The sequence below is a fragment of the Thunnus thynnus genome, chromosome 8 (genome assembly GCF_963924715.1).
Source record: "Thunnus thynnus chromosome 8, fThuThy2.1, whole genome shotgun sequence".
In the NCBI taxonomy this organism is placed as follows: Eukaryota; Metazoa; Chordata; class Actinopteri; order Scombriformes; family Scombridae; genus Thunnus; species Thunnus thynnus.
In genome coordinates this window covers 34,164,324-34,191,764 of record NC_089524.1, presented here as the reverse complement: position 1 = coordinate 34,191,764, position 27,441 = coordinate 34,164,324, and the positions used below count along the sequence as shown (strand labels likewise).

At 39.7% G+C, this 27,441-nt stretch overlaps 3 protein-coding genes across 5 annotated transcripts in view; 1 reads left to right on the top strand and 2 right to left on the bottom strand.

Moving 5' to 3' along the window:
• Window positions 1-3,495, top strand: part of arhgap39 (Rho GTPase activating protein 39) — a 105,582-nt gene extending 102,087 nt beyond the window's left edge. The window contains exon 11 of the mRNA XM_067598022.1: window positions 936-3,495. Coding sequence (XP_067454123.1) covers window positions 936-1,130 — 195 coding nt within the window. The 3' untranslated portion in view covers window positions 1,131-3,495. The remainder of the gene's footprint in view (window positions 1-935) is intronic.
• Window positions 3,496-6,109: 2,614 nt separating this feature from the next.
• lrrc41 (leucine rich repeat containing 41) lies at window positions 6,110-17,027 on the bottom strand. Of its 3 annotated transcripts, none has more exons than XM_067598023.1 (10): window positions 16,791-17,026; window positions 14,941-15,027; window positions 14,781-14,842; window positions 13,886-14,690; window positions 13,001-13,228; window positions 11,714-11,881; window positions 10,821-10,919; window positions 10,155-10,283; window positions 7,841-7,913; window positions 6,110-6,896 (listed from the first exon to the last, which is right to left on the bottom strand). In XM_067598023.1, exons 1-10 carry the CDS (start codon window positions 16,891-16,893, stop codon window positions 6,677-6,679), a joined length of 1,974 nt encoding a protein of 657 aa, XP_067454124.1. In that variant the 5' UTR covers window positions 16,894-17,026; the 3' UTR covers window positions 6,110-6,676. The 3 variants fall into 3 exon arrangements, with proteins under 3 accessions (XP_067454124.1, XP_067454125.1, XP_067454126.1); XM_067598024.1 differs by having other exon boundaries at window positions 11,714-11,878; window positions 16,791-17,025; XM_067598025.1 differs by lacking the exons at window positions 6,110-6,896; window positions 7,841-7,913 and adding an exon at window positions 9,465-9,760 and having other exon boundaries at window positions 16,791-17,027.
• Window positions 17,028-18,198: 1,171 nt separating this feature from the next.
• On the bottom strand, window positions 18,199-27,058 carry rad54l (RAD54 like). The gene is made up of 18 exons (XM_067598021.1): window positions 26,304-27,058; window positions 26,103-26,186; window positions 25,776-25,886; window positions 25,583-25,643; window positions 25,354-25,489; window positions 24,279-24,348; window positions 23,503-23,791; window positions 23,167-23,291; window positions 22,919-23,069; window positions 22,662-22,788; window positions 21,598-21,672; window positions 21,309-21,439; window positions 20,944-21,054; window positions 20,332-20,455; window positions 20,162-20,240; window positions 19,899-20,078; window positions 19,568-19,731; window positions 18,199-18,898 (listed from the first exon to the last, which is right to left on the bottom strand). Exons 1-18 carry the CDS (start codon window positions 26,304-26,306, stop codon window positions 18,697-18,699), a joined length of 2,223 nt encoding a protein of 740 aa, XP_067454122.1. The 5' UTR covers window positions 26,307-27,058; the 3' UTR covers window positions 18,199-18,696.
• Window positions 27,059-27,441: the final 383 nt, after the last annotated feature.

Genomic DNA, 27,441 nt, shown 5'->3' with positions numbered 1-27,441 from the left:
TCCATTCATCTCTATTATATTGGAGTGAATGTATAAATCTCAGCATTTACATGCACTGTAGTAAGCTGGTTATTGGTTATGGTATCTGTGTATACATGCAGCAGATCAGTGATGACATTTCTCCTCTATTCCAGTAAGGGTCCATTACATGATGATATTTCAGTACAGAACCTCCAGAACTCTGTACATGAACAGCATTTCTGTATTAACAGGAGTAGAATTACTTTATCAAGCTGAGCTCCAATATCCCACAACAACCTTGCTACAAGCTCACAACTAGTGGGTGGCTGAAAGATGACAGGTGACAGGTGAGATGATGTGACAGTGATGTGTCACTGGGTCAGGTTGTTTCCAGTCCAGATTCAATAGTTATTTGGTCTGGATAAAAATAGCCCTAGCCCAACAGTAATCAGGTTTCTTGTTTACATGACAGTTAAGAAATCAGCTCATACAGAAAGCTGGTTATGGCTGGCTATAACCTGGTTATGGTGCATGTAAACATACTGAGAGACAGATATCTCACAGCCTGGACATACAGAACCCAAACTGTCTACATGGAAAGTATCTATAGTATCTGTCTATGCATACAGAAGGAAGTGATTTGGGTGAAACAAGCCTTTAAGCACTGGCTTCAGCATTCAGCTCTGGTTGCCAGCATCTCACAGCTGCAAGTGTTCCTAAAGAGACAAATGCTTTTAGCCACAGATCAAATTAGTATTGTATGCAAAACTATGTTTTAAAAAATGTTGATATATTGCTATTTAATACTCTTTCCAAAACTGTGCCAAACAAATCCTGACCAAATATCTAAGGTCCAGATCCAAGTGACTGTGCTAGCTTGAACATTAGTCCAGAGAGCATTAAACCGGCTATAAATATCTGAAATCTGACTTGAGGCAACCTGTAGAACACTCTGCTGTATAATGTGTGTGCAGGTATTTGCCCAGCCTGCCAACGTGACCATCACCAAGATGGATGTGAACAACCTAGCCATGGTCATGGCTCCCAACTGTCTGCGCTGCCAGTCTGACGACCCTAGAGTGATCTTTGAAAACACCCGCAAGGAAATGTCCTTCATCCGGGTGCTCATCCAGCGGCTGGACACCAGCTTCATGGATGGAATCCTATAGCCCCACCCCCCCCCCCCCACCACACACACACACACACACACACACACACACACACACACACACACACACACACCATCCATACTTTACCCCAAGCCTCCCCTATGCTCCCTTTAACCCCCTCCAGTTAAGCCCTGACACACCCCCCAGCACAGGAGCATCATCAGTTCACAGCGCTGCTGCTGGGTGAATACTTTGCATCTCCAACATGTTTACTTTTCTGGAACTAACAGTAACTGCCTTGATTTGAGTTTGTCCACTGTACACTTTGAGTTAAACCAGCTGTTTTTCTGTAGATGTAGTCCTTTAACATTTACATAAGAAAAACACCAATATTTGAGTTTCAATGTTTTCAACAATACTGTGTGTGCCTTCACATGCATTAATACAATATACACATACAGTCTGAAAGAATTAGCAGGGATCTCATCATTTCATGTTAGTTGCACTGGCACACTCACTCTAAGGTTGATTTTAAATCCAGCTTATTTGTTTTATATGAACTAATTTTCATTATAGTTTTCCCCTGCTTAAACACACTTAAACAAATTGACACACACACGCGCGTGCGCGCACCAGTACATGCACACACTGACATATTAAGTCTAGCTCCAGATTTCTACCTTCTACAGTGTACATTACCATCAACACAAAGCAAGAATGAACACTGAGATACATTCATTCAAACATACATTACACACAGAGTCACACACTGGCTCACCATAGGTTTCACCTGCACCAGATAGAGAGACTAGCTGCACTGTTCCATCACTACTTCTATCAGTGTCATGTCAGATTTCTGCCTCAGACAACCAGATTGAAAGATGAAACTGTGTCCAACATTTTGTATCACTGGCAGCAAACTGCATCAACAGCACTCAGAATGTTTTACACTGCCACAACCTGGTGGGTACAGAGGATTTCAACACAGAGGCTTGTTAGTCCTCCTGTGATTCTGTCCCTCTGGCATTGCTAAATTATGTAGTGTCAACATGTTGTCTGGGTCAGCCTCAAGATGGGAAAAGTGTGCCATCTTAACTTCTTCCTGTTAGTCAGATGTTGTCTGCCAGCAACCTGACTTCACTAAAGTGTAGCTGTAAAGGAAGACAGTGATGAGGTGATATCTCTGTCGGTCACTTAGCCATCAGGTGAGAAGAACATGGACACCATGTCATCCATAGCTGTGTTGTGACTTGAAGTCTCCAACACTATGTTGAGTAAGCAGACACATAACTGTGTTGGAATCTCTCTATATTGTTGCTTTTCTCCTAATTTAATCAAGTGTGAAATATAATGTTAATGCTAATTTGTCAACATGAGCTGCCACTCATCTAACTGTAAAAGTTCTTTTTCTGACATAGCTATATACTACACTGTAGGCTCTCTGCTAATAGCTTAGCATTAACTATAAGTGTTAGCAGGCTCAGCGCTTAGGCTTTATTATACACTATGTGAAGTGTTATCAGGTGCAGTACAAACTATTTTAAACTAAAATTTTATTTTATCACTACAGTATATCAAGTAATAATGATCAGCTGAGTGGAGAAAAACTCTTCTGGTTAGTTAACTGATACAGTTATGAGCTAGCTACAGACTGTCTTTTGTTTCACCTGTTAGCAAACAGTTAGAAATGAGATTTAATCTGTCTGGTGTGACTACAAGGCTAGCGTGGGGGTAACCATCAGAGAATAATGAACACTCCCAGTTCAGTATAACAAGAGGTTTTCTTGTGTGTCCCATTGGGCCAACATTAAATGAATGTAGCATTACACTATGTTGACTGATAGTGAGCTAACACTTGTGAGCCAATGTAACTTTTGATTGACAGCAGCCACTGTGGCCACAAGTGATGAAGGTAAATGCTAAAACATAGTATAATAGTAGCACAAGTAGAGAAGAGTCATTAAGTCAGTAAATTGATTACAGAGAAATATCTATCTAAAATTTGCTAACATTAGGCACCACAAGCTACTGGTCATATCAGACCAAGTAAGACTGTAGCAGCCAAACATTTGAGGGTACTGAACTGAGCAACAGTAGCAGTAGTCATTATGAATTCAACATACTGTTTATGGGAGGATGGTTGTGTTACTTATTTCAAATGTTACATAGTCTCACATTAAGCATACACTATGGTTAGTGGTAGTGCTATTATGTTGACTGTACAGTATAGTAATTGCTACACTTACTTAGCATGCAGCACTGGAGTCAGTAACCTATGGTTCAGGTGGATTCTGGTGTCCATGTTCTAATCACTTAACACAGGGATGGGCAGTCACATTACATGGAAGTCCAACCAAAATACTACACAATCGTCTTCAGTATTTAGTTCCTCCTTACTGGTTGAAACTGAACCAAAAAAAGGAAATCAATCAGCAACTCTTGCCTTGGCTCCATGACAGATGATCGTCTATCCTTGGTTGTAACATGTAAACTGACCAACAGATCTCATAACTATCTTGTACCCTTTAGCATTAAGTCATCTTGAAGATATCTGGTCATGTCTGTCCATTCTGCCACAATATTTGGTGCTGTCCAGTCACTACTGTTGACCACAGCCCCTCTGAAGCTCACGAGCAATAGATAAGAGTAGGAGGGATGCAGCGGCACTGCCAAACACACCACAACATGCTCGTACTTCAGAAGTTCCAGCTCACTCACGAAACCCCCCCAGCCCCATCCTCCCACCCCACCTGACCCCACAGAAACTTTAACTGACTCATCCACCCTCACCACCACCACTGAGCCCCAACAGGCCTTTCTGCTCACTAATGATTTGTGAATGTGTCTACCTGTCTGCGTGCTTGTCTGTCCTCCTGTCATTGTTTACAAAATGTACCCGTCTCTTGCATCCATACGGTCTTTGTCTATGAGCAAGTACTGTTGTTTATTGTATTAATTTGAGATTTTTTGCTGTATTTAACAGAATATGTTTTTTAACCCATTCTTTTTATATGATTTAATTTATTTATATTTATTTGAGGAGATTTCCTTAATGCCTTCTTGAGATATTGTATTGTAGGCTCCAGCGTGTGTGTTTTTGTTAAGGCACATGTATGTATGTGTGTGTGTAAAATGGCATGAATGTGTGACTGAGTGTGTGGTTTTCAATATGATAGGGCACATACATGTTGATGTATGAATGTGTGAGTCTTGCTGTACCAGTTTGATTCATTTGAGTTTTTGGTGACACATTGAAAGGATGATTGTGATTGCTCCATGGAGACACATACACACACACACACACACACACACACACGGACCATCCTGGCAGATGACACTGACTTCCACCTTCAAGGTCCAAATGACACTCAGTCTCACTCACAGTTAATGTTTGACTAAATGAACCCTTTTCTTGTGAAGAGACTGTGATGAGTGTCACTGTGTATGTGATGTGCAGCTCACTCACTCTGACATACACATACCACATAGATTACATGTACATTGACACTGTACAGACTATGTAAAAATAAGTATATACAGAAACAAGAGAGGAAAAAGCACCATATGTAACAGTGGAAACTGCTGTGGAAGTTAATGTAACAGGGTGGGGGTTTCCTTCATTTTTCTTAGAGTTTTTTTTTAAGTCTTGAAGTGATAGTTTCCTCACATTGAAAGAGGTTTACAAGTGACGATTTAAACCCTTTTCTGAACAGTCTGGACTACGCAGGTTCCCACCCATCAAATCAAGTACCAGAAAGTATTTTCAAGCCCCAGTATCTGTAACTGTAGGTCTAATTCATACTCCACAAAGACGTGACTTATCTGGAGGAAAAGTTTTTTTTGAGTTCTGGGTAAACCAGAAATTTGAGTAGCAGAAGCGACCACCAGCCACCCCAGGTTACATCATCAAACTACTGCTGAATGCAAGAAAAGCATTATGTTAACCTCCTGTGACCCAGTAATATCTCCAAACATTCTGTGAAGCACATCAACTAGACAAATGCACATTCAGTGCACTAACATATGTGTTGTTAGACAGCTAACAGCTGCAGTACTACTGTAAAGATGGGAAATGATTCATCTTCATCTTACTGATGTTACATTTATATAACATGCTACCTGAGTCTTCAAAAAAAGACTGAGATGATGAACAACAACTTTGTTCTACCTTCACATGAATATGTTGGCCAACAGGTTTAGGCAGTTAGTTGTGTTTAGGAACTCTTCTTGTTTGCTGCAGTAAGGCAGGGGGATGCTTGAAACAACCGTGCTAGGTCGCTGCTGCAGCTTTAAATCTTCAAATGTTTTCATTTTAAGATGATCAGAGAATCATATTTTTTGTTTTTGGAATGAAGGTGAGCTTCAGCTAAAAGGACACACTCAAATTTCACACAGAAAACTTTTCTCTCATTTGAAAACTGACTTCTTTATGAGGTATGAATATAGCCAAAAGTTTTTATTTGATTTAGTGTAAAACCACTTAGTAATTGAGCAGCCTTGGAGATAGCCAGGCCAGGCTGAAGCGTTGCGGCAGTGTGTGAGTGTGTATGTGGTGTGCGTTTGTGTCTTTGTTTTATGTAAGAGATGGTTGTAGATAGACTAGACTGCAGTGCTGTCCTGTATTGACCCACCAAATCAACCAATTAGCATGCAGAAATAGGGTCTTCACTCTCTTCAACTTGAATTTACTAAAACATGAGAATATACAAGGAAAACAAACTGAATTTACAGAAAAGAAGTGTTACGATATTTAGCTTTAAAAAATCCACTAAGATAAAGATAAAGCTCTTTTTAATCCGTTTTTTTTTCTACTTGGTTCCTACTAATGATGAATTGGTAGTTGGTGTCTATGCTGTTCTTCTGATATAAAGAAAATGACAATGAAGAGGTGTGAGACAGCTGCTGTTCCAGTGCTCCTCACCTCAACATCAATCCTCCAGGTTTTTCAGTTGTATCTTAAAGTCCACTGTCACTCACACTCTGTCCGAGAGAAGACTCTGGAAGTGTAATGGACGTTGGTTTAATAAATGATTCAAATGTCAAACTAACAAAGGATTTTCCTTTATTTTTCAACTGCACCATTGTGCCTTAATACAGCAGAACAATTCAATGTCTTACATTTAAGTCATGTAACATTCATGAAACTAACTGAATGTGTGACACAACTAATGACATAGTTAAACAGCCCACCTGCTCATTAGCTTTGCATAAAAAAAGATTTTAAATTGTGAAATTCCAGATAGTTTTTCTCTCATGAACAGCTCATGCAGCTTAATCCTCTTCTCTGCTGTTGATCCATACTCAGTGTAATCTGAACACTTTCACACTGCTTCCATGTTGCTCTCAACTGATAATTCAGACAAAAGGGAAGTTATTTGGTGTATTTAGCCATATTCTGCTGAAAATATGACTGTTTAGAACAATACCACATCAGATGGACAGTGGAGACCAGCTCATGCTGCAGGTGTGGTTTGGACTGAATCTATTGTAACGGTCTGAACTGAACTCAAACTGACCACTATCACTCCACGCTGTCAAAGAGAAAATTACAAATGTTCTAACTTTTACTCCTACAGGCAGTGTCTGATGCTCAGAGCAGACTTTGTTCACATGTTGCTGATGTGGTCTGCCATTGTGTCTGTTGACTTCCAGCCTTCAACCAGGAGAACACAGAAGGGCCAGAGCCCCCTCAGTGCACTGCTCCATGTGTCAGGGTCTCGATCTCCTGGGTTCTTCCTGAGATCAAGGGTCAGTCGGTGCGGTGGACAATGTGTCCTCAATGCCTTGGAGAACTCCAGCAGCTCAGCTGCCTGGATGAAGTTGGAGCTGTTCAGGACATGGAAATGATATATTATTATAATATTTCATTATAGGTTATTATGATGGGTTTACACCACAGACCTTCAGTACAAAGGGAATAATATTTAAGTTAAGTTTCAATGTAATTTGGTATTTAATTGAAAGCACTTATTACTAACAATAAAGGAAATACTCTTACACATAGTGAGTGACAGTATTGCTGCACATGAAATCATAGTGAGGATAAAGTACAAGTCAGGAGAACTGACATGACTTGTGCATTAACAAGTAAAATGAATGAAAATGTTACCACTGTCATCTACAACATGACTGATTTTGACAGCTTTCAGATTTTTCTTAAACATACACACATATGAAGCTTCAGTAGATATCTTTCAACGTTACAGTCTTTTTAATGCCAAAGTCCCTCTTTTTGTTACTATACTTCCACCTGCAGCTCAACAGGGAAACACTGTCTGAGGAAACACAAAGAGGGAATTTGATGCTAAAAAGACTGTAAATGTGTCAGATATCCACTTGATATGATTAACTCAGACTGATGAAGCCTCATATAAGCTTCACATCAACTTTTAAATGCATTTTTGCACAAAATGACTGTGTGGACACACTGTGGATTTAGGCTCCATCACTTACATTGAAAGCACATTTGAAGGATCTTTTAATATCCAGTATGAACAGGAGGAATGATTACAGCGAGGAACCTCTTTCACTGACCATATGGACACCTGACTGTTGTTTTAAGACACTGATTTTGAACGTATCATTTAATCTTGAGGTCAAGACCACATGTACAGGTTTTAATTAATCACGGCTGACTTGAAAACGACAATGTTGAAAACTGAAAGCCTGTACAGTATGTGCTGTGGTATTTTAATTGACCAAGTGGTACATCAGCTAGTAAGTGAGCCTTATGATCCAGACAGCATCCTGTTGCTGTTAGCGTCTCTTACCTGATGTCTAGCCGTTTCACTGAGCTTGGTGAGGGTCCTGAGAACAGCTCTGCCAGCACACACACGTTCTTGGCTGTCGAAACACGGAGTGAATTTGGTTTACAGAGTTGAAACATTTGCTTTCTACGTTATTCAGAGTTAGAGTTAGATCTACACCATTACCACAGATACAAGTCACCTTCCTCTTGAGAGAGACTGAAATTCACACTGTAATAAACAACAAGACCACTTGGGGACAACTAAAACAAACTGTACACACAATACTGTGGAAATAGGCAACTGGTTGATAACATGTTTGCCATACTAACTTAAAATATGATAATATATCATCCAACAGACACAGAGCAACACTGGCATCCGTTTGTTTCCACCTGATGAATTTAAGTCCAACATTCTCTCCTTTTAGCTCTTGTTTGGTCTCCACCAAGTCCTGAGAAAATCTGTCTCTTTAGCTGTTAAATGCTCCACTATGTTCACCAGCTAGTCTCTAACTGTGTCTGTCTGCAGTTTGGTATTGATCCAAGCCCCCAGGAACAGCGCCGGGCTGTGAAGCCAATTTGACATAGCGGCCAAACCGTGTAATTACAACATCATGTGAGGCTATTAGGCCCAAAAAGACTTTTTCCCCAAGACTTACATTGTGAAAGAGACGTCTGTAAATCAGTGGATAATTTTTTTGAGCATCACAACCCCTGCGAAATGACTCGTCTCACTATCAGAATTTGATCTGTTCGGTCTGATCACATTTGGAAAGTCTAGAAGAGCTGCATGATTCAATTGTTTTATCCTCATTCAAGTTAGCCGGAGGGTTAAACAAGAAGCAGCCGACTCGGCCCCTGAAAGTCACTAGTGCGCCTGCTCTATGGGCCCAATGATCCTGGAAGATTCAGGTAATTTTATACCCAAAGTCAAGAATTTTTGGCTTCATGCGCCACTGAGCAACTTTCATAGGAATGAACAGGGCCCCGTCTCCAACGCTGTATCCAGTTGTCTTTATACATCCATGAGCTGAGCAGGTAGTGTGCAGTGGGTTTATCAGAGCTTCTTCACTGAAATCAGCTGCCTGCTGCTGCTGCTGCTGCTGGGAACCAGACTGATGAGAGCACTGAGACTCAACCAAAACAATACAGTTGCTGTAAAACTAAAACAATGAAAGACATTAAAAAGCTCAGTAGAGCTGAGGAGAACTGCAGAGTGGCTGAGAATGTGATTCATTGTCAATATAAAAGTGTTGTTTATAGACACTTTAACATCCACTAAACCAAGTTGAAATTGGCATGAGTGGGGACTGGAGAACACTTTAGTGTGTTAGATCAGTGGGTCCAGTCTGTCAGCCTGCTGTGGTGTGAAGACAACCATGACGTGAAATGTCATGCTGGGTTGACTGTGGGAACAGCCAATAGGAGTTTAGATTAAGGGCAAAGACCAAGAAAATGACCAGGAGGAAACAACACCTGCTAGAAATAGCCAGGAAGTCATACATTTATCTGCTGCAGTTTCTACCAGTGTCATTCTTCATTCAACCATCAAATGACACCAAAGTGAGCTATTTTTAAATCCTATATAAAGTGGATTTCAGTTCTATACATCATTTTATGAAATTAATAGAAAAAATGTTACATACTCAGAGAGGAATTCTCTTTATTCCACTAATGACTAACATCATAATGTATTTTATAGAAATAAGAATGGACCAAAGAACTTAAAGGGGACATATCATGCTTTTTGTGATTTTCTGTTCTTTATATACTCTTGTTGGATATCTGTGGCAAACCTGGTTAAAGTTACATATCTAGAAGTGCAGGGCTTCCACTTGCTCTGAATACTTCATTCACAACATGGATGTATTGAGAGAGCTGGATACAACACTGCTGCTCAGCCTGGCTGACAGTTTTCCTGGTGGCCACTGGGAAACTGGTGCTGCAGCAAAAAAAACATCCACAGCAGCCCAAAAAACATTTTCCCCAGACTATTATAAAAGAGAGGTCTGTAAAACACCTTCAACTGCAAAGAAGTGCATAACTGTATCAGCTGTTTATCTTGATGAACTAACTCCTACTTTTCACATGAAAGCAGTGGAAGCAAGCTGGCGTGAATGTGCATTTTCTTTTTCTGATTTTATGGAAATTTGGTCAAAATTTCTGCTATATTTGGATGGAAACTTGACTATTGTTGCTCTTAAAGACCTACTTTACCACTGGAGCAATCCTTTGATACCAACAGAAGCTAAACGTAGCAAATACTTTTGTTTAGCATTGGTACTGATATATCTCTGAACTGAATCCAGTTAGTGGAGAGATGTGGAGGTCCTTACCCAGCCGATTCTGAGCCATGCTGAGTGTGTGGAGAGAGGACACTGTCTTCAGAGCAGCCACCAGCTGCTGCAAACCCTCCTGCTTGTCACTCCACTTCTCAAGAAGGCGGCAGTCATTTAACTGCAGCTCTGAGAGGAGAGACAAACAGAGAAAGAGCTCAAACCAACTCCACACAACACACATTTTCACCAGTATTCTTTCAGTTGTTTTTTTACAAACAAATATTCATAACTTAATAGATGCTATTATCTCATCTAGACATTCCACACATAGAGGCTTTAAATTGAACTAATGAATGAAATGGAAAGGAAGAAAATCTATCTTCTTTGCTTTTATGTTCCATGCAGCTGTTATCTAATGGAGATTCTCAGCATGTCTAGACAGACAGCAGATCAGCAGCGTCTTTCACTTGTTCCATTTTAATCCATAAGAGCTCACTTTCCACTCCTACACTATATCAGAAATGTGAGCCAAAACATATGTTTATGCTTCAAGTCTATTTTCTTGTTTTCCTGGGTTAAAACAGAGATACAGAGACTGGGTGTTGGCCTCTGAGCACTGCTCATGATATGCTTCCTGTGTAGACACAGTGCAAGGTAAAGACTGATTAACAAGTGTCTATACTGATGATCTACTGCTGTCATCACTCTCTCTCCTTTCCTTACCTTCCAACTTGCAGTCTCTCACGAGATTTAGGATCTCCGGGAGACAATCAGACAGGTTCAGGTCCTCCAAGGTGAGTCTCGTCAAGCGATGGTTTGACTCTAAAAAGGTGACCACATGTTGATATTCATATTGACAGACAGATCAACAGGACTTGACTGGTGAGTTATCCTTTTAGCGTTATTTGAGATTTTTGTTTGTGTGAACAAATCCCATGAAAGGACCAAAAGCAATAAGAAGTCAGCTTGTCTCTCAATTCTTTCTGACTTCCATACCCTGTGTAGCTCTCAGCCACTGAGGCCTACAAAAAATGGATCACAAATATTCAATTTTTTTTATTTCCCATTTTATTTAACATTAAAGGATAAGGCTGGCAATTTTCTATATTTTTTTCTCATTGTCTACAATGATATGTAACACAACAAGCTAGCAAAGCTCTGTAAATGTGCAGTGGTGTCTGCTTTACAAGGAACCTCACACCTGAGGGTTACTATCTTATCACTGCTTTTACTCTTTTCTAAACAACCTACAGTAATCACTGTCTTAAAAGACCAAGGAACATGTCACTCAGTGCAGCTGTGTGACTCATTGATGTGTTTTAACAGTTTTTGAACAACAACTGAGGTCTACAGCACAGAGGAATACAATATACCAAGCTTTGGATACACACACACACACACAATACCTGTTAGTAGATAAGTTCATTGATGGTTTGGCTCTGCACATGAGATTTGTTGAAATTAAGAAACATATAGAAAATCACCATCCAAATCCTTTAACTATCATTAATTTCTAATCATTCTGTTACTGTGATCTGCTAGAACTCCTTTTCCACACATGGAGAAGGCCTGAACATTCACTACGGGGAGCACTGTGCACTGACATGACACATTACCTGAGAGAGTGGTGAGGAGCTGGCTTTGGGAGGAACCAGTTGGTAGTCTCATCCCAGCTACGTGAAGTGAGGTGAGATGTGGACAGCGTCTCAGCACAGATGTGACAAAGTTCACATCTGTTTGGACCTGAGCTACTTTGACTGTCAGCTTCTCCAGAAGCAGCTCTGCTGTGGGAAGGTTAGGAAACTATCAGTTGATTTTTAATGAACTGCACTGCCTCAGTATCATTCATGCAGAATAGTTATGGAGAAATCAATATTCTACCATATTGGTCCATTGTGAACAAACAAGTTCAAAGATAGTATTACAACTTGAGTCTTATTTTTTGTAGTTTTGGTCATCATTTCTGTCAAGTTATAATAAGATTGTTGTCAATTAAGTTGCAAAGATCTAAGCAATGACCTCACTACAACTAAATCTGACAGGTGGAGACACAATGGCAGGTTGGAAACTAGCAGTTCATCCATATTACTGTATTTACAGAACTTTATTTGGAGGTCAAACTGAAAGTGAGCACCTGAAATGTCTCTAAATACCCTTTTTGTACAGAAAACCTGAGCAAACAACTACAGTAGGTACAGCAGGTGAAAGTGAGTCTGTAAATTGTGATGGATGTGTACAACTGTTCACCACTGTTGTCTTTTCCAAATAAGTTTTTAAGCTGTCTGACCATCTGACTGCTCCAGTTTCTTGACTCATCCGTCAACCTCAACAATCAACTTGGTAAGTATGTCGGTTTAAGTCACCGATCAAACAAAAATGTCAATCATTCTCTGGTTCCAGCTTATTATTGCTTTTCTCTCTTTTCAAATCATTGTAAACTGACAAAACAAGACATTTAAACAAGTGTTCCTAATTTCTTGACTCTTATGGGTGAAATTATAAACTGAAAAAGTAGTCGATAGAGTAATTGATAATAAACATAATCATTAGCTCCGGTCCTAAAGTTATAATTACCAATAGAAATGATGGACAAAACTACAAAAATTAGACCAAAGTTGTAACAAACCAGAATTATCATTCAACATCAAAGAAATGGAGAATATCCAATCCTTTAATGCTTAAACAATGTTCCCAGAGTTTGATGTATGCAGTGGTTTAATCACTACTTCAAGCAGAACAATAGTAGTAATGCAATGTGGCTATCTTCAGGCTGCCTTTGAATTAAATCTGCAAAGTCAGTCTGGTTTAAACCATTCCACAGCACCAAGAAAAACCGTGTGTATAATACACTTTTAATCCTGCTCACTGCGTGTTACTTCACTCTGGTGAAATCTAAACAGCACCTGACATCTCTGACAGGGGCTGATGTGGAATAAGACGCGGTTCCCACAAACTGGTCTGGAACTCCACACACAGGGACGTCAAGCTGCGGCTTGTGTCCAGCAGGATGTCCATGAGTTCAGTGTTTGGCAGGACGCTGATGCTCAGATCAGTGAGGGAGCTGCGAGAGCTTCCAGACAGCTGCTTCAGGGCTCTGGCCAGGCCCAACACATCCGATACACTGAAGATCGCTGCACACACAAACATGACAACCTTTCAAACAAGGAATGAAAACAAATCATCCCTGCACAACAGAACAAATATGTTGTAACTATTTCAGATCAGTTCAATTCTCTGACAGTGAAATATTTCATTTTTGTCAACAAGGTTAATGGATTCCATACAAGTATGCTGTTTACAGATGTAACCATGTGTAAACATGTGTAAACATGAACACTGAATCCCTTTGAATTTTGACACAGTTTAATGTTAAAAGTCAGACTGCATCACTGCCTGCTCCAGTCCCTTTACTCCTCTTCTGACTGTTCCAATCTGGAATTCATGCTTTGAAGAAAATACTTCATCCAAGTATTATACATGTAGTAACTTCTACTATAATCCAGGATTTAGCTCTGTCTCCTGCAGAGTTTTTGAATTAGAGCTTTAAGTATTTATGTGTTGGAGTTGTTCACCATCATGTACCTGTGATTTGCATTTGCTAGACAGAACCAGTGTTGGTGTCGAACTTCAATAATTTTTAGGTAGCGAATGTCTATAGCACAGATTATTGAAACTGTTATGTATCTAAAGCATCACCAGAATGTCTGGTTAGTTTGCCGTCCCGCCCCTCCCCCACCCCAACACACACATACACACACATACAAGTACACTGTAATAAGCAAACTTACATGAGCTGTGAAGAGTTAGAGAGCGAAGGCAGTAAAATGTGAGCAGGGCAGAGTTCAGCACTGTGAGGGAGTCAGACCCACACTGCCTGATCTCCAGACGTTCAATCTTCCCCCATGGACAGGCTTCTGCTGGACTACCACCACAGGGAGTGAGGGTTCGACAGAGAACCTGCGGGTCCACAGTTAAGTTTGTTTTTCCAGATTCCTCCCCCTCCACAGACACGGGATCTAGCTTTGAGCGTTTGCATGGTGTGACTTGATCATCCTGATCATCCAAAGTGCTGGTCTCAAGACCTGGACTGCAGCTGGCCCCGTCTGCAGTGGCTAAAGGAGCTTGTGAAACGCAGCTGGTGGTTTTGCTGTGCATTAGTTTCTTCAGCTTGCTGTTTACATACTGAGATCCCCTTCCATGTAGGAGCCAGGCCAGCATGATGGGACACTGTACATGTACAACAAGTTCTTTAGCCACCCCATGATCAAGCAGGCGATGGAGGACAAACAGCGCAGTTTGTGTCTTCTTCTTTGATAGATCTGCAGACTGCGATACACCAACACTCCTGATACGCTTCTCTAAGAGGTTCAGAAGAGGCCGCTGCTCAGCAGTTAAACTTTGAAGGGGCTTATGCAAGCTAGTAAAGAGTAAAAAATGTTTGATACATTTAGCTGCAGCCAACAGGAAGGATGGGGTGTTTAAATTTGTGATGTTTCTGCTCACAAAGGGGTTTGTGAAGCCATTGAATACGACTGTAAAAAGCATTCTCATAACTTCATGTTTGGCTTCTTCTTCTGTGAGCAAGTCTATTATCTGAAATGTAACACAGGAGACAGATCACATCTGTGTTCTACATGATACTATACATGAGATTTTCATTGTTAAAGAAGACATGACACGTACATGGTCCACACATCCACACATATCTTCTAGGATCCCAATCCATCCGGCGTGAGTCGATATTCCTACGGGACAGCAAACAAAACGTAGCAGTAAATGTAAATATGAATTCCTGTGATCCAAAGACAGACAAAGAAAAAATACTAAGAACCATTGTTCATACCTTTGAGATTTAGGGCAGGCTGGAGCTCATCTAGTTGGCATACAGTCAGATGAGGAAGAAGATCCTCTATGAGAGGCGTTGGAAGATCTAAGTTATGACAGATAAGTTAGGACATTGGACACCAACGAGCAGCAGAGAACAACTCACTATAGCTACTATGAATGGATGGCTGTGATACGGGTTAAAGTCAAATACATTTGAATTGACATGAATCAAACCATATATATCAGTTTCCATTTTTATGGACCAGTTGAACCGGTCAGTCCTGCCTTCCAGATGTTAAAAACAGGCTCTCTCAAAACGTTCTTCAGTTACACTCAGATCAATCAGAAGCACTTCTCTCACTTCAGTTCTCTATCCTGTTGCATCAAAACCTGGTGCAGACATCTGTTATCTTTAATAACAAACTTATCTTTGACCAGCAGGTGAGTCAGTCACTCAATCGTGCTTTCTGCAACTTCTCAATATCTCGAAAATTAGATCTTTTTTATCCGCTAAGAATCTGGAAACCCACCGACTACTGTAACTCACTGTATTCCTGTCACACTCAATACAACCTCTCAAACCAAACAAACTTCAACTAGTTCAACATGCTGGAGCAAGACTACTCACAAAACCCAATAGAGCATCTCTACACTGGTTACCTAGAGATTTTAGAATTGATTTTACAATTTTAATGATCACTTTTAAAGCAGGTTTGGGGTGTGTCCCTGATTATATCACTGACTTACTAAACCCTTACGAGCCTGAATGCAGCCTGAGATCCTCCGACACAGATCTATTAGTTATTCCTTGGTCAAGGCTAAAAACCAGATGAGACCAAGGCTTTGGAGTCTCACAAATAAAACTCACAATTTTGATGTGCAATTTTCAAATCTGAAGAACCACAATTTAAATCCCAACTTAATATTTAACATTATAACAAGTAGTGGAGGTCTCTGGTTTCATTCTCAAATATGAGGATTTACTGCTTTTCTTTGTCTTATATGATAGTAAATTAAAAATCTTCAGATTTTGGACTGTTGGTCAGACAAAACAAGCAAATTGAAGAAATCACTGTGAACTCTCAGACACAGGAACTGCAATCAAATGTAAAGGCTGCATTAAGTTTAATTCAGAGCCAAACATTAAATGTTGTCCTGCCTTCTTCAGTTCACTACAACACATTATTATCTATGCCTAAACACAAAAGTCTGAGGAAAGCCATAGCAGAATACTTACAGAAAGCAAATCTATATCTGAATGACTAAAAGCCATTATGTTATTACAGATAAGTGAACACAGCAGTGTTCCGTATTTCATGTCTGAAGAGAGCTTTTGATCAGACCTCTGCTCAGGCTGAAGCTGTGAGGAGTTGTGCAGGGAATCATGAGGTTGTTTTGTCTTTGGTGAACACAGTGTGATTCCGTATACCTGTGTACCTACTGTGACAAGTCAACATATCTGCTGGGAAAAAAGCTTATGAGATCTGTGAGAAACAGTATCACCATTAAAAAGTTACATAGTTTGTCCACCAGAGAAGACTGACAAGTTGCTTTCCTCTGTAAAATGTCCTGCTCAGTGTTTGCGCTATATATACGCTAACTGAAGAAAAAAAAGATCCGTGTTGAGAATGTTTGTGTGGGATATGGCACCTTTTCTACAAGTTGAGACTTTAGGGAAATCTCTTGAACGGTACTGAGCTCAACGTAGCTAGCAAGCGTCTCTACTAATCGGAAATATAAGGTTAATGCTAGTTAGCGTTTAACAGCTAGCAGTTAGCTGTCGTAAGTCCCTGTTCTGAGTGTCGGCTAACCTATTCGTGTTCTCCAAGAAGTATGAGTACATGAGCGTTAATATTTCCTTCTTACCAAGAACAGCCTCAGTGCCCACAGCAGCAAAATTGTTCCTGACAGCCTGGAGACATATCTTCTTCAGACATATCTCCTTCGGGGTTCTATTGTCTGCTTGCATAGTTAAGCGTCTATGTTTGTATCCTTTAAATAAGAGGTGACATCGTTACTGATGCTACAGACACAGCACTGCTCTGCACATTGGCTTCAATTATCAGTGTCAATCATATAAAGCGGCTGCTCAACTGTTTCTTTGTTTTATGGCGGTTAGTAAAAACCTAAATGGTGCACTAACGCCACCAACTGGTATGGAGTGTGGCCGGCATTAATACTTATAATAATATTGCTAATATTTATGATAGTACTAAAAATAAATAAATATAAAATAATAAATAACAATAAGATGCTAGAAAGAGAACAAACAAGGTACACATTCTATGAATCAAATTAGTTCTACTAAAACAGAAACAGAACACTAAATCTCTTAAATCATAATTTCAGTTGATTGCTCCAAAGCTCACAATCAAGTCTCTTCTCACAGTGTCTGATCTCAGACAGTTAATAATTACAGGATCTAAAGTATCTTCTCGATCACCTGTATATTTCATGACACCCATTCCAGTGTCTCCTAGAAAACCATCATCCTGGTCTGTCTTGCTCCCATCTTTCCATTCAGTAATACTTTACTACAGCAGATTTCTGTCTTGCTGAAATGTATGATCATGTCAAGTTAACACAATTCTTTATTTGTGGTTTCTTTTGTAAATGTATTTGCTAAAAAGATCACACTCAGCCCCATCATTGGAATTCTATATATTTTTAGTTGTATTTACATAGTTACTATTACTTAGTTAAAATTGGTCTGCTATCTGAATGAATGCATTTCAAACTTGACAATGATGAACTTGAATCTGAGCAGACAGCTTCTCTCTAAGGTCTCATCTAATCATTACACTGCGAGGCTAACATGGTTGCCACCATTTCTTCTGTATAAACAGCTAAACCATCACTGTTCTGAATCTGAGCTATGACATAGGTTAATATTTATTGTGTTCTTTTAAACTTCTGTCTCATGCTGATTTTCTATGTTTCTATTTTTTGTGCGATCAAAATGAACTCTTTCAAGAACCTTTTCAAGAAACAGACTCTCAAAGATGTATTACTGAAACTGGACTGTGTAAGTCACTCTTAGTTAAGTTGCTCCTTTTCTTTTCTGAACATATCTTTACAGTTTACAGCCTTCAGTGTGTTCTTGTAAATTACTCAATAACTCAACTCTTTCTCCCTTTTTGATCCACTAAGACAAAGTTGGAGCTCCTCTAATGACACCTCAACATACTCTGCTAACAGATACTGTGGACTGTATGCTGATATATATTACAAAAGTTATTGGATGGGATTTAACCAAAAATCGACCCAGTTTAAATATTGGTACCACTTTTTAATGTTATAGTAGAGTAGGCATCTATCCAGCATCATCTTTGCAGCTGCTGTCAGATGGCTGCATGGATTTAATAAAGTAAACCCTCAAACATCCAACTATCAGCTGAGTCACAGACAGGTGACATCATGAGTATCATGAGTATCCAACACAGGTAAGAGTATCCGTCTACCTGCACACATCTCAGTAAACTGGGCACAAGTACAACTGCACCATAGTTCAAGAAAAGCATTAAGATCTCAACTTGAAAATTGAACTGAACCTCACAACTGGCAAATCTATTACCAGTGTTTAAAAATGTTATAAACACAGTTATTAATATGAAGAAGTTACAGCATTCTTGATGGATGGATAACCAGTCAGTCATTTATTTTCTTTTTCTTTAAAGTTTTCATTAAAAAACAAATCAACAGAAAAAACTCAACAACAAATAAATATCAATATATACATGTGGCAGTGTGACAGTCTGATGTGTTCCTCTTGCTATACAACACCCTTCTGGTCCTCGTGAGAGCGCTGGTGGAAGACGAAGGAGACGGCAGCGTCCCAGGAGGCTTTCAACACTTGGTCCCTCAGGCCCTTCTTGTCGAAGCAGTGGTTCCACTGGGAAAGGTCACTGGTACAGTCAGCGTCATCTGCAGGAGGCCGAACCTCTCTGCCGTTCACACAGCGCCGACAGCGAAACCTGACACCACCGCAAGAGCCAGAATGAAAACAGGTTATTACGCTATATTATTATTATTAATATGTATGATCAAATGAAAACACCTGGTGTATCAGTGGTAATTTGATTTTTTTTGTGTCTCACGAAGTTTGTTGTCTGAATAACAAAAGTCTATTTTGGGGTTTTGAAAATCATCATTTTTAAAGAGATACGACAACCTTCATACTAACATAAAATCAATCTTTCAAAATAGAAAAAAACAAACTAAACAGAGTCTGTGCTGTATCAGACATACTTAAAGCCTGGACATTAGGGTTGAATGTCTAAGATGATTACTTCAATGGAGTATTATCACATCTCTCACCATAAATTAAGTTTTGGTTTTAAACACAGAACAGTGTATAATTACTGATGAAATAGTTTGTTCCCATTTTTTGATGTGATTTTTCATATTTGACAGATTATGAGGTACTATTTTTAGTAGAACAGCTCTTCCTCTTATTTTTGACAGCAATGGCATTTGGCAAGTTTTCTGTGTGCTCACAATATTAAAAAAAAAAAAAATCCTCTTTGAGGACTTTGGGGCTCTGGATCAATTTTGTGGGCCAGACTGCTAAAAGTCAATTTAACTCTCAGCAGAATCAGCAGAGTGAACAGCTTAACAACTTTTACTAGTGATTTGTTTTTTACCTGTCATGTGTGTCGCTGGTGGTCTCCTCGTTAAGAGTGAAGAGTTCTCGGAGTTCACCCAGAGAGAAGTGACGCTCCACGTCCTGCTCTTCATCCACCACACAGCTGCTCAGGGCTTTCTTATGAGCCTGTCTCTGCAGGATCTTCTCCTCAATTGTCCCTGTCTGCACAAACACACACACACACACAACTTAAAGATGGAAACTCTTTCAACAGCACCCCACTGTTCTGTCACAATTATATCATTATTATTTTACTTCAAGCATAAAAACAGACAGGCAGTGGTGATAATCTGTTAATGTTTGTGTCTTGTTAGCTGTGTTGAACTGACAGAGAGCAGTCTGTAGATGTAGCAGGTCTTCTTCTGGCCATCTCTCCACACCCGTGCCATGGCCTGCTCGTCATTGGCTGGGTTCCAGTCAGGATCAAACATCACCAAGCGATTAGCACCTATCAGATTGAGGCCACATCCACCAGCCTTGCTGCTCAGCATGAAGATGAACTCTGGGTTCTAACAAAAAACAACAAAAAAACAGATGCTACCAAACTGTTTTTCAAAGCTCACAGTGTCATTTCTAAGAGTTTTCTACTCACAGATGGACTGTTGAATCTTTCCACAATCTTGGCCCTTTTCTTGATGGACATTGTGCCGTCCAGTCGAACATACAGGTATCTGTAAAAGAACAGGAGGAGGGCTGTTGCTCACTTTAACTGACAAACATAGAAAACAAACACAATTAAATGGTGGTTTCCCCAAAAAGCACCTTCTAGATCTGCACAGCTTCTCAAAAAGGTCCAGTGTTTGAGTGTAGTTGGAGACAAGTACCACCTTGTCACTGGTTGTGGTCCTTGTCATGGCCAGAATGTAGTCAAGAACCAGCATCTTCCCTGGAACAAAGGGAACAATTTCTTACCCATTTATTGAGAGATGAAAAACCTCATTCAGTTCATGTTAGAAGATGTTATAACATTAACAACATAGCTTTAGATGGCATATTTATACATTTAAAACATTATCAAGATTGATATCCATCTTGCGTCTGTGTGATAAAGTCCTACTGAAATCACATGTAGTCATTCCTTTTTGCAGTCAAAAATAATGTTATTTCTAATTTAATTTCAATAGATTTTTATCATTAAAAAAGGAAGAAATAAGGTCTCTAAATTATTTTATCTCAGTAGCTGGAGGGGCTGGGCGTGTCTTGTTTGATTGACAGTAGCTGGCAGGCAAGGTGTCCATGTATGTAATGCTAGACAGAGAACTTTCAAACTTTGTTGTTTTAGAAAGTGAGTCCACAGGGGCCATCATGCTATATATGTGGATTACTATTTAACACCATCAGAGATGTACTGAGCTGTAGTGTACATGTTCTTACCAGAGAGCTGAGGCTCTACAGCTTTGGTGGAGTAGCCAGGTGGAAACAGATCCAGCGCCCCCTCAAAGCCTTCTTCACCCTCCACACACTTCTCATATATGAGAGCTGGGTCTGACACACACAACAACAATATTTGGTTTTTGCATGCATCAGTTGATTCATAACAAACATGGAATCAACATAGCTATATGGCTTATGTCATGAAAGACAATGATTAAGCATTGGTTTGGTTTCTCCTCTCCTTTACTCTACATTTGAACCTGTATTTGAATAACTGCTTCAAAAAAAGGGAGAAGACTGTCTTTTTGTTGATCATTATAATGCAACATTTTACAGAGTGTGTTGTATTCAGTTTAAGCACTTACGATTGCACAGTTTCTTGAGTGATGTGATGGAAGACAGGGAGGATACACTGATTTTGCCCTGTTGTAACGTCTCAATGGGCTTGGCCTGCTTCAGGAAGCGCTTATAGAGCTCTGTCTGCAGAGGTGTCAGCCTACATGGAAACAGTCATACCTTCAATAGGAATCTACATATTAAAATGAAATATCTTTTTACAGATATTATCCTATTATCTGTAGGAATACTTCCTGAATGAATATATGAATTAAATCATGCTAAAATATGCTATCTCTGCTTCAGTATCAAACCTACCTGCAACAGACAACCTGCTCAATTTTCACAGGGAGATACTTAGACAGGATATCAGACGTCCTCCTTATCAAGCACCTGTTGAGACACAGCATGCAACCATTATTCACTATAACATATAGTTACATATCGGGTTACCTTAATCAAAACACACCCAATGTTCTCTGGAGACAAAGTACATTATATCAAGCAATAGATGAAGCAAAGCATAACATATGTAACGTGTTTAACTGCAGTGTTGCAAATGCTTTCTGTACAAAGTGTGTTATATTTAAATGAGACAGACTGTGTGCAGTATTTGGTGTTTTGCTGGCTGGTCATTTAAAAACTACTGATCAACAGTCAGGATTATATCATGTTAAGAGGAAAAAGAATGATGTAAGTGGTAAGGAGTATGACAGCCCATCTCCACCTGCTACCAACGTGATCTGATCACAGCGTCTGGTCACAGGCTTTTGCAACTGGTATTAATAACAATTACCATGATTTTGCCATCACTGTGATCAAATTTTAATTCAGAAATGACATATTGGACTTGAACAAACATAAAGTGCCTGAGGTCGAGGAGCGCTTCCCCTTTGCAGAGGAAGGGTTCATCTGTAGCTTTTTGACAGGCAGTGACAATACTAGATCACAAGTAGGTGAACATAAAATAGAAGACAGAAACTGGTATCAGTCACAAATTTAACATTGTACATCTGAGGTTTCAAAAAACATTATGTGATATTGAAACAACACAAACAGAATGGCACTGTGGAATCCTTTTGAATGTGTTAAGTGATGATTACTTGCTTGATAAATCTTGCATGTTGGACTACAGGTGGACTCGTTTCAAGCACATGTTTGCTGTATATGTGTTCATTTGTAACGCAGCAGAGCAGGTGCACAGCACCAACGCTTGGGCTAATGCCTTCCTCAGTGTACAGGCTCAGTGACTGTCACAGTCCAACATCTTCTACACAGACAAGTAGTGTCAGGTGTACATAATTAGAAACAAACCAAACACTGTCACGAAAATAGAGCAGATAGAATGCATCTCAAGGAAAATGTGTGTGCCTTGATCTCACCTGTTGACAATACTGATCAGCTCCTTGAGTTTCTCCTCTCCAGTCTGCCTATCTTTATCACTGGCATCTGCATCTCGACCCTTCAGGATGGGAAGCTCAAATCGTTTTTTAAACTCCTGGGCTGTACCTGCCATCGAAGGGAAAAACTAAATGATCAGGATCAGTGCAAACAACAGATATAACTCAAATATGTTTTAGTTCTTGTGTGTGTGTGTGTGTGTGTGTGTGTGTGTGTGTGTGTGTGTGTGGCTGCATACCGAGGATCCCAGCATTAACAAAGTGGACCAGGCTGAAGTACTCCAGCAGGTCATTCTGGATAGGAGTTCCTGATATCAGCACTCTCCTCTGGGCACTCATGGCATTTAGGGCCTGGTATGTCTGGTTGTCAGAGTTTTTCAACCGATGGCCCTACAGCATGCACATGTTACATCATCTAATCAACAGTCCTTGACAAATCTGTGCTGTAATGCATGAGTGGGAGAGTTTAATGATGTTGCTGAAATACCTCATCACAGATGACAAGTCCAACTTTGCCTTTGTGCAGAACCTCAGCATGCAGTCGAAATGTCTCATATGAGATGATAAGGATCGGAGTCGGTGCTCTCAAACCACGCTGAGAGATGAAGTTCACTTGAAATCAAGTAAAACAAAAGAATGATGAACAAGCAGACAAATATGCTGTAATATTTTCAAACAGATACATTATTAGCTTGAGAGAAAGTTCATTTGAAATCAACCAGATATTGTCAGATATAAGTACCCTGCATTACTAGACACCATTCAAGGTTTGGTGGTATATTTTTCTAATTCTAGTGGATGAGGGAATTCTATAGGAAGTTACCTAGTTTTCTGTCTATCTCCTCCTTTGACCCTCCATCGATGGCCACTGGTGTGACGCGTCCTCCCAGCCACTTTCCTACTTCATTGTACCAGTTGCGAACCAGACTGGAGGGTGAAACTACAATGGCCTTGTCTATCTCTGGCTTAGCGTCAGGGCTTTGGCGTAGCAGCGTCCACATGAGGGTGATACACTGCAACGTCTTCCCCAGGCCCATCTCATCAGCCATGATGCAGCCATACGATTCTGGGATGCGTCTGCCCGTCACACACTCCCACAAGAACTTCACCCCCTTGATACAATAAAAGACATCTGTTTTTAAAGCTGGAGTGCGGGACTTTTGTCGCCCCTTCTGGCAGTGAGAGTAATTACAAAAACACTGTGGATAAATTGTTTTGAGCTTCACACAACCCCCACAAAATGATTTGTTTCACTATCAGAATTTGATCCATTCAGTCCGATAACATTTAGAATGTCTAGAAGAGCCCGATGATTTAATTATTTTATTCCCATTCAAATTAGCAGAGAGCTAACGGAAGTTCACTGCTCGGCCGGCAGAAGTCTCTAATGTGCATGCTCTGCCCATACAGCATGTGAAGTATGCATTCATCCAGCCAGCACGGGAATATGATAGGCTTAATCAGCATCGTGTGAACTCGTTTGGTAAGGGCTTGAATGTAACAGACATTCATTTATGTGTAAAAGTTCCACACTGCAGGTTTAAGTTTAAGAAACTAACCAATACAAGCTTCATTAATGTGAGACATTCTCAGGTTTACCTCTCTCTGATGGGGTCTGAGGACTTTTCCTAGGACTGGATCCACAACAACATGGACTGGTAGTTTGTCTCTGGACAGGACAAAGAGAAGTAATGCATTATAAAAACACACCGTGTGGGTACGCACATTTGAATCCCACATGGGAAAGGTAGACTTAACAATGTAAATTCTTACATATTGAGAGAATTACCAAACGCAGAAACATTGAAATGTTTTTCTGATTATCACTGCTGCTGATGTTTTAAAGCTACATGTGATGACCCGTTCGCTGTGAGTAGGGACAGCTGAAATTGTGCTAATTCTTTTGACAAGTGCAGCGCCCGTTAAAAATGTGAAAACAGACCGATTGCTTATTATTTCTCAAGAACCACATATGTATGTATCAACTAACAAACATATCAGTTAAAACAATAAGGATTTAATAAATTAAATGGTTTAAATCCAGATAGAAACTTCACCAGTGAGACTAAACTGAGGTTGAACAGTAGAAGCAGTTTATGGCCAGATATGAAGCAGATCAGATGAACGGTTTTCAAGAGCAAACAACAAACATACATACATACATACATACATACAGACAGAGATTCCTTGCTTTAAATAGAGAGACAGAGATATGTTCTTTGCACTGGAAGACAGTGGAGCAGGCCAAAGTGTTGATATGCAAGCAGGTGATTAATGGCATATCTACACCCATTTATGTCTAACTGTGGAAGTGGACATGAAGCTTATGCACGAGTGCCCACTACCACAATGATTGGGATTTATAAAACATAACCATGCATACACAAGGCTTTAGAAATCTAATGAAGAGTGCATATTTCTGTTTTTGTATGTGAGCAGTTTTAGTCATGAACCTATACAGAGTCTGGTGCATGTGGCCTCTGGACTTTCCACTAAAATACAAACACTTTTCTGTCACTTCCTTGCTTCTACATGCTGTAACCAACCTACAAAGTGTGCTTATGCAGCTTAAACGATTAGTCGATTTTCACTACATCTCACAGAAAAACAGATTAAATGGAAGACAAGTTCCAATCAACACATGAACATTCAGTTAAGTATATTTTTAACCTACTTGTCTGCTTTGATCAGGTCATGAGCACTCAGAGATAATGGCTCATAAAGAACCAGTGCATCTTCTGCAAACGGATCATGAAGTGCTCGCCTCACTCCTGCACGCTTTAGACCAAGTGCCCTGATTCCCATAGAGCCTGTGGGGAAATCATGAAGGAAGCAGCTGAAGTACCTTTTTACCTATTGAACTAGACATAAAAGAAAAGCTGCAGTAACAAGAGAAGTGTTACCTGTGTAATTTGGAATGGGAATTTTAAATGGCTTGGAGAGTATACTTCGAATAAATTCCTCCTGTTAAGAAAACAAGAAATAGACACTGATTTTAAACAAGTGAGCCAAGTCATTGCATGAAAGTGGAACCAGTGATTCCAGCATTCACATACAAACCTTAGATTCATTTCAAAATGACTCAACAGTACTTACATGCTTGTCACCATCCATACATGCAGGTCGGTTGTTCAGCTGTGTCAGAGGCTTTCTGAAAGGAGAAATATGGCTTTCTCTCTTCTCTTTATCACTCTTCTTTCTTTTCTCCTGTGAAAAGGCATTACACACTTTTCAATACTAACCACACCAATGTTCACCAACACTGACATTACACCATTCCCTTTTACCTATTTTCCCAAAAAAGGTGACAAAAGTAGCTCTACATTATGAAGAAAACATGAAATACCATTTTCCACCGCTTTGAATGTACCAGTCAGGCACAATACAACTACAGGAAACAACAACAGTTCATCATTTACTTACAGTTCTAAGCGTCCACTCATCCTCCTCACAGGAATCTCCCCCCTGCTTCCGTTTAGCAACCTGACTGGGAGCCAGACTCCTTCTCTGGGATTAAGATGTTATACGAAGAAGGTTAGCAGTAGATAGTTAAAGCTGGTAGTCAACACCCGAACGCACTTTATAGCCTCATGGGAATAGATAATTATAATTTAGCATGCTTACCATTTTGCTTGTTTCCCCGGTGAGACTGGTAACAACTATTAACTCCTCACCTCCTTATGTTGATAAATTAGAGTTCTGCCCCTAGTTACCCCGCTAACGTCATTCCCACAGCAAAGGAGCTAATGTACGTACGTGTTTTCTGAGTTCCTAAATAGATAATTACTGGCAAAAAGATTTAGCAAATTCATTTAATATTACGTTAGTCCCATGGAAAAGTTATTGTAGCATTAGGTTAATCTGCAACTGCAGTTTCCCGTCAGTACCACGGACGTATTATGGTTAGTACAGTGTTGAAGAGCGCGCTAAATGTTGCACAACACTACGGCAAGCGAGAAAGGTAAAAAAAAAAATAAAAAAAGAGAAGAAAATGTTCGCTTCTTCTTCTTCGCCTTCATCGGCGGATTGCAATACTAATACTAACATATAGGTGCATACCGCTACCTACTGTTCCGGAGTATATAGAACGGGATCCAGTTTACAATAGCCTACTCAAAAACAAAACAAACAAAAAACATCCTATATTTTATCAAACAATCCGGTGTTTACTAAGAATTATATTAGCCCTCTCACTTTACTTTTATGAGAACACAGTGTGATGTGAATTAAGAGGCATAGTATATTGTTTGTAGTCTATAAAAGCTAACATGCTGGTGATGTTGACAATTAATGGTGACTGTGGGCTGCATATGATGAGGTTGAGATGATGTTGATCCATACACCCTGCATGATAGAATTCTATTATCCTTCAAGAAATAACAGAAATATAGATATAGTATAGACAGACTTGGCCAATAGAAATAGTTATTTTTTTTCTTATTAAATCCACCCCATTAAATATTATCCACTTAATGGCAAATAATATGGTTTACATTAAGATTTGTATTAAATGCATTAAACCAGGCTATATAATTTAATCAATAAACGATTGTGAAAGTTACTCATCAAAATATAAAACTATATGCAAATGTCCAATGCATGATATGCAATATAGAATCAGAAATTTGAAGTTTTAGGCAGGCACCAATAGGTAACCAGTAGGCTGAGGATCAGTGCTTTGATCCAGCCACCAGTGGATTCTAATGGAGAAGCTTGCATCATTCTTAAATGGTAAAGTTGATAACTTAATCATGTTTTAATC

Coding starts and splice junctions, on each gene's coding strand:
- lrrc41 (XM_067598023.1), bottom strand. CDS start 16,893: ATGCAAGCAGACAATAGAACCCCGAAGGAGATATGTCTGAAGAAGATA. Junction 14,691..14,780: donor TGTGTGGATGTGTGGACCAT/GTACGTGTCATG, acceptor GTTACATTTCAG/ATAATAGACTTGCTCACAGA. Junction 11,882..13,000: donor GCCCCTGTCAGAGATGTCAG/GTGCTGTTTAGA, acceptor ACCTTCCCACAG/CAGAGCTGCTTCTGGAGAAG.
- rad54l (XM_067598021.1), bottom strand. Junction 22,789..22,918: donor TGTTAATGCTGGGATCCTCG/GTATGCAGCCAC, acceptor CTTCGATGGCAG/GTACAGCCCAGGAGTTTAAA. Junction 21,440..21,597: donor GAGCAGGTTGTCTGTTGCAG/GTAGGTTTGATA, acceptor GTTTCCATGTAG/GCTGACACCTCTGCAGACAG.